At 41.9% G+C, this 13,356-nt stretch overlaps 1 protein-coding gene across 5 annotated transcripts in view; it reads right to left on the minus strand.

Moving 5' to 3' along the window:
• Positions 1–12,427, minus strand: part of CUNH12orf75 (chromosome unknown C12orf75 homolog) — a 31,813-nt gene extending 19,386 nt beyond the window's left edge. For 2 of the 5 annotated variants that reach the window (XM_023757255.1, XM_023757253.1), the window contains exons 1-2: positions 6,342–6,378; positions 2,007–2,031 (exon numbers count right to left, since the gene is read on the minus strand). In XM_023757255.1, coding sequence (XP_023613023.1) covers positions 2,007–2,031; positions 6,342–6,363 — 47 coding nt within the window. In that variant the 5' untranslated portion in view covers positions 6,364–6,378. Of the gene's footprint in view, positions 1–2,006; positions 2,032–3,933; positions 4,065–6,341; positions 6,379–12,396 lie in introns of those variants that run through there. The other 3 variants (XM_023757254.1, XM_023757252.1, XM_014459162.2) reach the window with 3 other exon arrangements.
• Positions 12,428–13,356: the final 929 nt, after the last annotated feature.

Here is a 13,356-nt window from a genome sequence, read left to right on the forward strand (position 1 = left end):
AGACACCCTCAGGTTCGTAACAAGGAACAGAGAGCTGATGTAAGTGCTTTAGATACAGAAATGAATAAAGGATTCCAAGGAAACTCAAGACTAGAGATTCGTAATTTCATTTTTTTTAAAAGACAGAGCTTCAGCGTGTTTTATGTTAACTCATTCCAAGATAATTTTCTCTCCAGCTGCCACTTTCCATAAGAATAAAATTGCTTTGTCAAGAAAGGAACCTTAATGAAATGTCACTTTACAAGTTTTAAGTGAAAGAAGCACTTGAGTTATCTTGCGTACAGTGAGTGGCTATGGTCTTTTCCTTTTAACAGCAACTACTAAGCCTGAGTCAACTTGTTTAATAGCATTTCTTATTTGAAACATATTTATAACATTTTTATAACTACTGCTTAAAATTTTAAGTTGAGATTTTTTTTAATAACATGAAAATTGGCCTACATGGAGAACATGCTTTGCTTCTGCCTGCCCAGATGTAATTGTCCCCATTCTGGTAACGGCATCTCAATTTTTCTTTGGAGTGGGAACTGCCACTCTCTCACTTTTCGGCCAAATAGTCATGTGGAGCTAATGGCACTGACTGGCTGCAGCAGTGGGCACATGACCTAGGCCTGGCCAATGAGAAGCTCACGTTCCCTGGCCCACTGACTATTTCAGAAAGAGGCACAGGACCCCAGTCCTGGCCAGAGAGAGCCTCGCCCTAGAACTTTTAATCAAACCACAGGGAAAGAGAAGCCCTCTTCCCACAGGAATCATTAAGCTGATAAGATTTAAACTGGCATCTCCATCACCACTTGGGGAAAGCTGCCTACCCGTGGAGCCAAAAACAGGAAGGCGGAGATGAGAGTGTTCGTACCTGTCATTTGATTACCTGAACCCAGCTGATTAGGCCAAACCCCTGGAGCTTTTCCGTTACACGTGCCAATAAATTCCTTTTTGTTTGTTTGTTTAAGCCAGTTTAAGCTGGGCTTCTGCCATCTCCAGCCAAAAATATCCCAACACAACCTGTTTGTGCCAAAGAGCTAAGATCATTCACTGCAATTTTAAAAAGCATGGCTGATCTTGGCAGGTTTGTGAAAGCAGCCAAATGTCATCACATTGAAGCCACTTCTGTTTTGTTCTGCATGTTACTGCCTGTGATTTAATTTTAAAGAGACAGAGGGAGAGAGAAAAAGGAAGGCTCACTCCAGGATATGCATGCGAGTCTGTCTTAAGGCGATTAAATTTCATGTATCTTCACCCATGCATTCCTCCTTATCTCGAGTTTCTAAGGTTAATCTACATTTTTTATCCTTATCGCCTGTTCTAATACCTAATTCCATCATTTATTTTCTCCCTCACCACAGATAACTCCCTCCCCAAACCACCCTCAGCTTTTCTGATTCTACTGGTTTCAACCCTTTAGCCTAAAAGTACACCTACCTATCCTTCACGCAAAAATTAAATAAAAGAGTAACAGACTTCAATGTACAAGATCATATATACACACAATCAGGCAGAACTAGAAAAAATGGAATAGTGTAAACTATTAATGATGGTTGTCTCTGGTGGTAGAATAGCAGCTGATTTTTTTCTCTTTTAACTTTTCTGCCAGCCAGCATGGCTAGGTGGTTGAGCATCAACCTTTGAACCAGGAGGTCACGGTTCAATTCCTGGTCAGGACACATGCCCGGGTCTCGGGCTCGATCCCCAGCAGTGGGCATGCAGGAGGCAGCCGACAGATCAATGATTCTCTCTCATCATTGATGTTTCTATCTCTCTCTCCCTCTCCCTTCCTCTCTTTCTAAAAACAAATTTTTAAAAAAATCTGTGGGGGGAAAAAAGTCACAATCACATTCTTCAAATAGCACTTTAGTCATAAACCAAATGATAATCTTGATTTGTACATAGTACAGAAAGTATTTCCGTGTCTCTTCGGCCATACCTACCTATATCTAAAGGTCATAATCATAAAATGAGTGTTTTCCTTAGAAAGAGTTTAGGAAATCATAATATTAAATACTTACACATCTTTAGCCGCTCCTGCAGGGCCTAGGAGGGGGGGGGGGGAAGATAGGTTTGTATTAATGAGATAGTTAGTATTGCCACAAAACTTTTCAGCCCCCCCGCCCCCGAAAAAGAATTTAAGCCCAATACCCAAGTAAAGTAATATTCTATGAGACGACTTCAGAATATGGTGTTTTAAACGATTATTTCAGGAAAAGGACAAGACAATCATAAAATTCAAATCCTAAATTTAGAATTTATTCTGCCCATGTTTAACAATTCCTATATATTACAAGGTGGTGGTTCTGAAGGGATTTTACAGATCACCTCATCCAATCTTCTCGTTTGACAGAGAAAGAAACAGATGGATTTGAGAAATATTTTCTTTTCTAAGCCACAGCCCTTCTAAGCTGGGGTCTATCTGGCATTGCTATATGTCACACTCTGCACTAGTCACAAAGTAAAGCAAAGTCAGGAGCCAAAAAGAAGGTGATGTCCTACGTGACATAGGACGTGTCAAGGACACCAGCCCAGCCCCAGAGGAGTTACATACATTTATAAGCGTGCTCCCACTTGCCATGGAGCCCTCTCGTTCCTGCTTCCCACTGACATGCCAGAAACAACCCATCTCTCTGGACCCCAATCTTATCACTCATCACAGGTTCTCCGCCCACAACACAGTCTCCACACTTCCTTCTCCTCGTATCCTTACCTAGCGACACAGAGCTTGGTTCCAACTTTACTATCCACGTAACAGTGTCCCTCAACCTCTCAAAACCTCACTTTCCTCATGTGTCAAATGAGGGTAATAAGAGTAGCTTCCTCAAAGGTTGTGAAGATTAAAAACAAAAAACTATACACATAAACAGAGCACGAAGTCTGGCCATAAAAATATCTCAGTTGTTATTATTAACAGTCACATTCCACTTAATATCTCGATTTCCATATCTATGACATGGAAATTAAAATAACTTCTGCACAAGTCACAGAAATATCAAAATAAAGGAAGATGTGCTACAGAGTAAGCAAGCGAGTCTGCAGGAAAAGTTATTGCCAAGACTGCAAGAACTATGCCCTGGGGATACTAATTTAGGATTGTCCTACTGCAAACTCCCTGCAGAGCACACAGATAATCAAGACTGTGTCTCAAACAAATACTTTTAAGGCTCTGACCAAACCTCAATTTTGTTACAAAAGTAGTTCCTTTCTTCAGGGAAGGGTAATATTTCTGTGCCACAACTATCACTTATATAAATAAAAAGTGCTTTGGCATCTGAGATCATAAAACCAAAAAATCCTAAAACTTAAAAAAAATATATCTTAACATAAGAAACACTGCCAACAGCAGCGTAACTTGAGAGAGAAAAAAATTAAGGATTAGTGCCACCAAAAAACCGTGAAAATGAACATTTTATTTCAAAGTCAAAACGAGTATGAGAATCTGGAAGACAGTCCAGTATTAAAATAATACCCTATTTTCTCATTTTTATTTTCATGGAAAAGGGTAGGGAATTGAGGGTTTTGGTGCGGTCAGGAAAAGGGAGAACCAAATGTATCAGAAACTTGATTCTGTGAAGTGTTACAGGGAAAAGAAAGCCGAGACCATCACGTGGACCGTGAATCCATTCGGCATTGAAGGGCCACCTAGGACAACCCACAGGGAGAATGGAGGGGACAGCTGCCACCCCCTCCATCTCAGCAGGGACAGTAGGGTGGCAGGAAAAGAACACCATGGAATCAGAAGGCAGAAGGCCCCAGTCAAGTCCTAGTTCCAATATTTGTCTAACAGCCAATAAATCACTGCGCTTCAGTGTCTAACGCTGGGGGGGATAAAGGCCGCTGAGAAGACGGCTCAATAATGTGTGTGAAATTAGTTTCAAAACAGCACCATGTTGTCTAATCAACACTTATTTTAATCAGCCACCAGGAACCCTCCATGCACTTCACCTAGATTGCACCGGCTCTGGGCACCCAGGGGCCTCTTCCCAGCTGAGTTCACCATCTCCCTTCCCAGCAGGCCAAGGCAGATGCCTGGAGTTACCTCCCCAAAGGAAGTCAGAGATCATTTATTTGTTCTCAACTGTCCCTTATTTACATCACCATCTATTTAATAATGGAGAGAAGGGCAAAGAAGTCAGAAACACTACTTCAAGGGCATACATATAATTATAATATGTGCTCTGTTTTTGTTTTTTTAAGGGAAGGAAATGTGCAAAGTAACATGGTATTTTAAGTTTACAAGGGCAGGTAGAACATGACCAACCCGCCACCACCACCACCACCACTCCCCACACACACACACAACTTCTCAGTTAAAAAAAAAAAAATGTAATCGTTGGGAAAAAATTGCAATTGTTGGAAACCCCCAGCAAAACTCTCAGAATATCTAGGAATATAAAATGTGAAATATCTTTGTGCAGCAAAAGTATGAAATCAAAAAAATTATTGTAAATATAAGAATACATATCATTTCCCTCACTGCAACATTTTAATCACACTTCACCAAAATATTGATCATCCTTAACTAGATGAAGGTCTCTAATTTATGCAAAAAGTACTTTGGTTAGAACTATTGTGTGTATGGTTCCCGTGATTTGTCATTTATTAAACAAATATTTACAGTGGTGTGGCCACCTCTTTCCAGGCCCCGGGGAAAGAGCAATCATCCCTGTCAGTGCCACTTCATTTCCTGCCAAAGTGACTCTACTTTTTAAAGGTAGCCTTGGTACATTAACATAATGGCCTTAGGAGAAATATAGGTGAAACAAGGTAGCAATGTTTCTTGTGGAATAAAAGCACCACAAAACAAACAGACCATTATTTTTTGTGGGTCAAAGAGTTAATGACTATTTTCCAATGGTGTAAAGGATCAGCATAATTTTAAATATCTTCCTAAAAAGTAGAAGAGGGGGAGGTTTGCTTTCATAAAAGTATCTATCACATGCAGTTCTAGTGACAAAAAGTAATTGTAAATGGTTACAATAAACCAGTAAATGTAAACTGGAAAGTAAAATACCTTTCTGAGTCCAGAGAGCCTTTCTAACAAATTAGAAAATCTGAGGATGGGGCTGTGGATATCCCCCACCCCCCCCCCAAAAAAAAAAAAAGTGCAAGTAACCTGGGGACACAATGCTTGTGGCTGGGCATCTGGTGGCACCGAGCCCTTAAACCTATGGTGACTGACACTGCGTGGAGGTAGGTCAGACCTGGCTTCAACTGTAGGACGCCCAGCTGGTGTCGGGGAAGCAGAGAACTGGGTGGTATCAGGAGGACAAGACCTCTCAGATATTCTTCAGGTTTTACAAAATATTTTATAAAAATTTGGTCTCCTAATCAATGAGACTCTGAACCACCTTGAAGTGCTTTATGAATCATACCAGGATGGAATGGTGCTGTATGCACTTCAACCAATAATTATTTACATTCCAGGTATAGAGTTTTTAATGATATTTTCGTATATTCTAATCTTGTCCCATTCCCAAACAGCCGCAGAAAAGCCTCCTGTATTAGTTTCCTACGGTTGCTGTAACAGATCACCACAAACTGGGTGGTCCCTGGTTATGCTCTCGAAGTTCGGGAGGCCAGAAGGACAAAATCAGGGTCTCAGGTCCACACTCCCTCCCGGGGCCATCGGGAAGATGCCATCCCTGCCTCTTGGCATCTGTGGCAGTGGGCATTCCTCGACACTGACGTTCTCCGGCTTAGGCCAGTGGTCAGCAAACTGCGGCTCAAGAGCCACATGCGGCTCTTTGGCCCCTGGCCACTTTACTCTGCTCATACTCATACCACCTTCTCCTCTCTGTCTTCTCCTCTTCAGTTTCTCATAAGAACACGTTATCACTGGATATAGAGCCTACCCAGATAACCTAAGATGACCTTCTCATCTCAAAATCTTTAACTTAATTACATCTCAAAGGTCCTTTTTCCAAATAAGAGAGCATTCACACTGAAGGATAAGGACATGGACATCACTTTTTAAGTTATCATTCAACCTGCTACCCCTTCTTATCCCTGTCCGCCCCACTCCTCCCAAAACAGAAATTCTCTTTTGAACAGACATATGTAGCAAAGTTAATATTTGAGGGAGAATTAAATTTTATATAACTTAGCAAACAGAGACAAAATTTTATTCCTAATGAAGGATAAAGCAAGCCAGCTGGCAAGATACCACATCAGTTCAGTAATTTTAATCTTGGTTCCTATAGACCCATGTCCCTTTTCAACCTAATCCAGTCTTACAAGTTAAGAAGAGTGAGCCATACTTCCCAGTATGTTTTTATTATTTTTCAGATTCATATACTTCTTGTTATAAGTTCCTCACACATGCCTCGTCCTAATACAAAGAAAATACTTACCTTTGTAAAAGAAAGACCACATACATTTTCACTTTTGAAAAGGTAGCCTAATTAATGCCTTTCTTTCATCACTACTCTATATGCACTTTATAAAGCTGATGTAATATCCTGAAAATATTCACACAAGTAAATGAACTGTTAAATTATATTTCATTAAATCATATTTCTTCTTTCATACTAAGTGGTGATCATTTAAACACACACACCAAAAACTAAAATTATATACATAAAGAATTTCTAAAAAGTACTAAAGATTTATGTCTTCTTTCATCATAAATTATCAGAAACATAAAATAATGATGGTTCTTATGGGAAATAATAAAAATGTGCAGGAATGTTTTCATCTTTATTTGCTTTATAAAAGAGCCCCTCTGAGAACTGCAGAACATGACTGCAGAAAAATAAACAAAATCCTCTTTAATTCTGACAGCTTTCTAGGGCTCCTCTGACCCACAATAGTTCTAAAACTATGTCATAGTCTCAGTTTGGCCCAAAGAAGTAGAACAACAGCTCTTCAGTTCATCCAAAGCAATGTTTATTTTTCAAGAAGCCAACAAAAGACACAGATTCATTTCTTCAATGGAGAAAACACATTCAGGTCAATGTGTCCTGGAAATACAAAATTATGTTAATGAATGTAGAAGTGCTTACAGAAAATCTCTTGCTTACAAGTTTTCCTGAGTAGGCACACCTTAGGTAGGTAAAAATTAATAAAGAAAGGTGGCCATGTATGCCCTAACCGGTTTGGCTCAGTGGATAGAGCGTCGGCCTGTGGACTGAAGGGTCCCGGGTTCGATTCCGGTCAAGGGCATGTACCTTGGTTGCGGGCACATCCCCAGTGGGGGGTGTGCAGGAAGCAGCTGATGGATGTTTCTCTCTCATCGATGTTTCTAACTCTCTATCCCTCTCCCTTCCTCTCTGTAAAAAATCAATAAAATATATTTTTTTTAAAAAAGAAAGGTGGCCATGTAAGTACAGACCTAAGGTAACGCATTGACATTTAGCTGCTATAATTTAAGCCATGTCTATACTGAGCTAGAAGCGGCTCATGGCAGAACTGAGTAATTCACTTAGGTCACCTTTATGAACCATTCACGTGGTTTCAAGGTCAATTCTGGGGATTGGAACAAGTGAACTTCCTGATTCTGAAGGACCAGTGGTGATGCCTGGGTGAGGTATTTCCACCCTCTTGTCGTTCACCATCACTTGAAAGGAGGTACATCCAAGAGGATATTGATCACCTACCTCTTCCTACCTCCCCTTTAGAGGTAGTAAGTAGCATCTCCTTCCAGTTCCCAGGCTTTAACAATTTGGGTTCATTTTTACTTCCCCTTCCTCCTTCCTCCCTGACAGGAAGTCCACCTTCAGCCCGGCTGTCTGTCCTCCAGGGGTCTCTGGCATCAACACCTCCACCACCCCAGACCCTCCTCGCTGCACGGATCCCAGAGAACAGCTTTAATTTATGTCACCCTATATGCTTGCTCTCTCCTTCTACACCGGCTGTGAATGTCTCTCCCGATATTAACAGATAGCATCTGAGTACTTAACAATATACAAAGCGCTTTACATACATTAACTCAGTTCATCTTCACTCAGTTCCATAGTTACTCCCCCATTTTACAGTTGAGGAAACTAAGGTACCAACAGTTTAAGCAAGTTGCTCAAGGGCATGCAGCTGATCAATGAGGAAAGCAGGATTTGCTATGATAAAATGAAAAAAGCCTCTGTCCTCCTCACCCTCATCCTGACCACTCTTACCTCCTTCCAAACTCCCTGTAATCAATATGCACTACTAAAGCCAGGCAGGCCAGACTTCTCACCGCCTTGAAATGCACCAGGCCCATCTCCATCCCCCTGATTTCATACAGCACTAAAAATGCCCTTGTTTCTGTTTCTGCTATTCCAATTCTTACCTATTCTTCAAAGTCACGTAAGTCCAACTTCTTCCAAGGAGGCCTCCCAAACGTTTTATTTTGTTCTCTCAACTGCTATATCCGTCACAGTGTCCCCACACATTTTAGGACTTAATTTTGCATCATCTTCCCCTGCCCCCTCCCCAATACACATTCAATAACAACAAAGTTTTGAGGGTTAAAAAATTCCTTTGAACGTTTGTTTGTTGGTCTGGAGCAGGGGTGGGGACCATCCGGCCAGAGGGCCGTATAAGGTTCCCGAAATCATTTGGTCTGGCCCTGCCAAGGCAATAGGGGTGAGTTAGCTAAATGTTTGACCAAAATATAGCAGGTTAATTATTAAGTTGGTAATTTTCTATGGCCCAAGAATGATGCTATAAATATCCAAATAGCCCTTGGCAGAAAAAAGGTTCCCCATCCCTGGTCTAAAGGCTGAGGGAACAGCTATGCACAGGAGGCAGGAGGCTCTCCCAAGGCCAACATCTGAACACAAGAGACAATAAATAGCAGTTCTCCAGCGGAGACGGTTTCAGAGAGAAAACAAGCGAGTTCAGCAGGTTTAAGAAAAGAAAGGAGGATGGGCCTAAGTGAGCTGAGCAGCACAAGATAAGAGGACTTCTTGATGATATCAACAAAACTGTATAGTATTTCCACCACTGTTCAGCCTGGACTCATGCTAACTAAGCACAGTGGCAGCATTTCAATACTACCAAAGCATTTCTAGATATCAATTAAGGCTGGACTGTATAGCTACACCAAAGGAGAATGAAATTCTCTAATTGGGGATGAGGATAACTAATATAAATAATTGGACCCAAGAGAATTGTATTAACTCCCTGGGTACAATGATAAAATGGAATAAATAATCATTAAATGCCTCCTCCTCCTCCTCAGACTCTTGTTTTATAACTACCAGAGAACCATGGTAGAAACATTCTGATAATCAACTGCCCACAAAGTTATGGTTAGGTAGTTGCCAGTCACATACCTCTGGTAGAGAAACTACAACTAGCCCTAGCCGGTTTGTCTCAGTGGATAGAGGGTCGGCCTGCAGACTGAAAGGTCCCAGGTTCGATTCTAGTCAAGGGCACATGCCCAGGTTGCAGACTCAATCCCCAGTAGGGGGTGTGCAGGAGGCAGCCGATCAATGATTCTCTCATCATTGATGTTTCTATCTCTCTCTCCCTCTCCCTTCCTCTCTGAAATCAATAAAAATATATTTATTTTAAAAAGAAAGAAAAACTAATCAATTCAATCAACTACCAAAAGCAGAATACTTCTGAAGTAACTGTTACTGTCAACAATTTCTACAGCCTTAGTCTGCATGGAAATGGGCTATTGAAGATACTTGGAACCATCCAAACTTTTAAGGGACTTTCTGGTTTACACTACAGACTCGCTTAACAATCTATATGTATAATTATATAAGAGGGAATGACTGACCTGTTATAAATCATTAGCTCAAATGCAGGCTTGCTCATTTCTCTGCCTGGTTAGAGAATATGTTCAAAGAAAAACAAAGGTATAGAGAATCTGATGGCTGAGGCAGAGAGGTGGGGGTGGGGGACAGAGAAACACAGAGAGAAACACAGAGATGTTTCTCTATAGGTTAGAGTCTAGAGTCAATGCAGGAAAATCTTCGCTGAGTGGAAAATACAAATCCTCCCACTGTAGCTCTCAGGAGGGAAAAATCAAATTCCTCCACTGAGAGGAATAAAAATGTACTAAAACTAAATGGCTCCCATGTTCCCATCTAGACTGATAGCTGAACTCCTCTAGGATGGAACTATATTATTCAACAGCTCCTGGCCACGTGGAGGTTCAATGTGTATTCTATTGGCTTTGCAACTGTTCTCTAATGGTTAATCTTCCTACCTAGTCTATTAACTTCTCAAGAGCAAGAAAGTTTGACTTCATTTTACAACCATCATTGTTGGCTGCCCTGCCCCTGCCCTAAATTCCTAGCAGCGTGCAGTGCTCTGCACATTGAAGGGTGGGTTTACGTTTGCGCTTGCGGTTAGAAACCTCCTGTGAAGGAAATCTAACCGGAATGATCTAGGGCCTGACTGACCCAGGGGCTGATTTCTTCTGGCCGTTGGCCATTTTACTGCCTATCCGTTTCTCCACATAGTGGACATACAGAATCAAATTTACTCAAGTACACTACTAAATACCAATGTGTCCTATTAACCAATTCCACCAGACAAAAGCCAAGAAAGGCAGTTGTCCAGATAGCTCGGGGAAAGGAGAAACAATGACCTGCTTTCCCTGGATCACTTAGGGAGAAAAACAGGGCTTATAATGGAGATTTCCAGTTCGGGAGCATTATTAGAGGGTACTAATGCTTCCTCTGAAAGTAAATTTGCCATGTTCTTACAGAAAAATATTCAGAGAAAGCCATTTCACCTTCAACATGGTAATATTCCACTACTCTATAATAATTACAGTACAGAGTGCTTTCAATCAGAAACTCAAAAAAAAGGTGAAATGAAATGGCCGTAGTAACACAACCAACACAGTGCCAAAGTCAAGCTTAACCCGCACTCTCCAGGCTCAAGTTCAGCATCCTTCCCACCATCTCTCTCTGTACTTTTGTTGTTGTGGTTGTTGCTTACGTAAGGCTATTGAATTGTATGATCCTGGGACATTTCAGGGACAACATCAATGTAATGCATTTCATTGTGCTTGGGTTCAGCACTACAAGTTTGCAGCTCAGTCAATAGCATATTTGATACTAATGTCTAAGTTCACTACAGAAAGAACTGAAGTACCTTTGCACTCTGGTTTGTTTTTTACCTGCCATCTCTCTTCCTGATGCATGTCCTTTCTGAAACTAAAGTCATACCACCAGCTAACAGAAAATTTCAAAATAACAATGACCCAATCCCCAAGCGAGCCAGCTGGACTGAGCAGGGAAATGTTTGGAGAATGACTTCTCAAAGATAAGGGCAGGTCCCTCAAAGAGGTGATGCAATAACTCCCTGTTCATGATGTGTTCTTCTCCTTAATGTTTCACAGTCTGCACTTGCTATCTTGCTCTGCCCTGAACATGAAGTAATTTTTAGCAGAGAGCAAGCTACAGGAGAGACTAACATGTTCTTGCATGAGCTGTCCGTCATAAACAAAAGTAAGGCTACTCATTAAAATGACATGAGTTTTTCCAACATAACTATACCCCCCTTTATGTAAGAAGGAATGTGCTCCTGGGGGAGGGAGGAAGGGGGTAGGGTGATCAACCAGATATGTGTAAGGAGAATCATATTTTTCCCATTTTCTTACATTACCATTTCAAAGCTACCTTAACATCACTCTGACTTAGCCATGGGACTCCTCCCTCTATCCTCACACCAGATAAGCAGTTCAGTAATAAAAATGTAAATGAACTCAACTGGCTCTACCTTAAAGGAAATGTTACAAATCATTCTATCATTTTTTACTATTTTTAATGTTTTTATTGATTTTAGAGTGAGAGGAAGGGAGAGGGAGAGAGATAGAAACATCAATGATGAGAGAGAATCATTGATCAGCTGCCTCTTGCACGCCCCCTACTGGGGATTGAAGCCCAAACCCGGCAATGTGCCCTGACTGGGAATCAACCCTGACCTCCTGCTTCATGGATCCACACTCAACAACTGAGCCACACCCGCCAGGCCAATTTTTTTTTTTTTATGTGGATAATTGTCCTTAACCCTTTTGTAAAGTAGGGTGTGTGCACATGCAGTGGACTGCATAGGGCCACAGGGCATGTAGATGGAGAAATATAAATCATGGTGAATGATGTGGCCTTGACATTGTTCCAGGTTTCCAAGCAGAGCTCTTTGGCCACTCCCAGGTGAGAATCCTGTTCTTGCCCTCCTTGGCACCAATTAATCTATGGCACAAGGCACTAATTAACCTATGTCATTGTTATATGAATCGAAAGATTTGTTCCCTGGTGGCTCTCTCTGCACGTCACAAGGATAGGAATTTAATTCAAGACAATAAAAGTTTACCTGCAAGAGATCAACTTTTCAACAAATCAATACTCGGGTTCATTCACAGCTCTAGGACTAGAATGCCACATACTTTAGTACCTTCTCTTAAAATATTCCATATGTGGGGTCACAGACAGGCAAAGGGGAAAAACAAACTTGGCCAATTACCTGAGCAGATTTCCATATCTGATCCCAGTATACGAGCATCAAAATAAACTTTAAAATAAATAAACAAATAAAGCTTGGATTTTAAACTGACTCGTCCACCAAGATCTGAGTTAAGGGAAGTGACAGGCCCAAGGTCACAAAGTCATTGGCAGGGCACCCATACCCACACCCACACACCCCCTAGGAAACACTGCAGCATCAGACCGCTGTTTACATTTGCTGGTTGGGTTAGGATGTGGCATCTGATTGATCTCAGCTGAAGGAAATACAAATTCTTTCTCCTAACGGACACTAAAATAGGTCAGCAGGCATTATTCAAAACAGATCCAGACTCTTAAATCGGGAGGCACTAGCTGGGTTAATGGAAAGGGTTGAATTTTGGAAATAAGTCACTTGATAAAAAAAACACACACCTGGGTGACTGGGGGAAATCTAGACTTCGCCTGCCAATCAACAAAACGAAGTGGTGTAAAAAAAGAAGTTTCAGGATGTGTTTATTTTTTAATGAAAAATCTAGGAACAGATCACTGCTACTATTAAAACTCTCGCATATCTAAAGCTTCCTTTGTCCGGCAGCCTCTCAGAGGAACCCTACAGACAGCCCGCCAGGTCTTAAGCATCAAGACCGACTCGGATGAATTTTGGGAGCCCTGTCTGCAGTTATAACCCCACTCGCATCCCCCCGGGCACCACCATCAGAAAGTCTTGAATTGCTTTGCCACACTTTTCCAGGTGCAGCGAATGGGTTCCGGATTCCGAGGGGCTGGGGCGAGGCCTGAGGGGGGGCGGGGGGGGGGGGTTCCGAGTGTTGGAGCGCAGGGCACGGACACGGACCGCTCCTAGGAACCCTCTCCCCCAGGAGAATGCCCAGCCCAGCCACCGCCCGGGACCCCGCCGCCCGTGCTCCCCGCGGTCCCTCCGCAGGATCGCCCTGCAGGCTCTCCTCCTCCAGGCGTGACC

Source organism: Myotis lucifugus, unplaced genomic scaffold (assembly GCF_000147115.1).
Source record: "Myotis lucifugus unplaced genomic scaffold, Myoluc2.0 scaffold_103, whole genome shotgun sequence".
NCBI classification, from domain to species: domain Eukaryota; kingdom Metazoa; phylum Chordata; class Mammalia; order Chiroptera; family Vespertilionidae; genus Myotis; species Myotis lucifugus.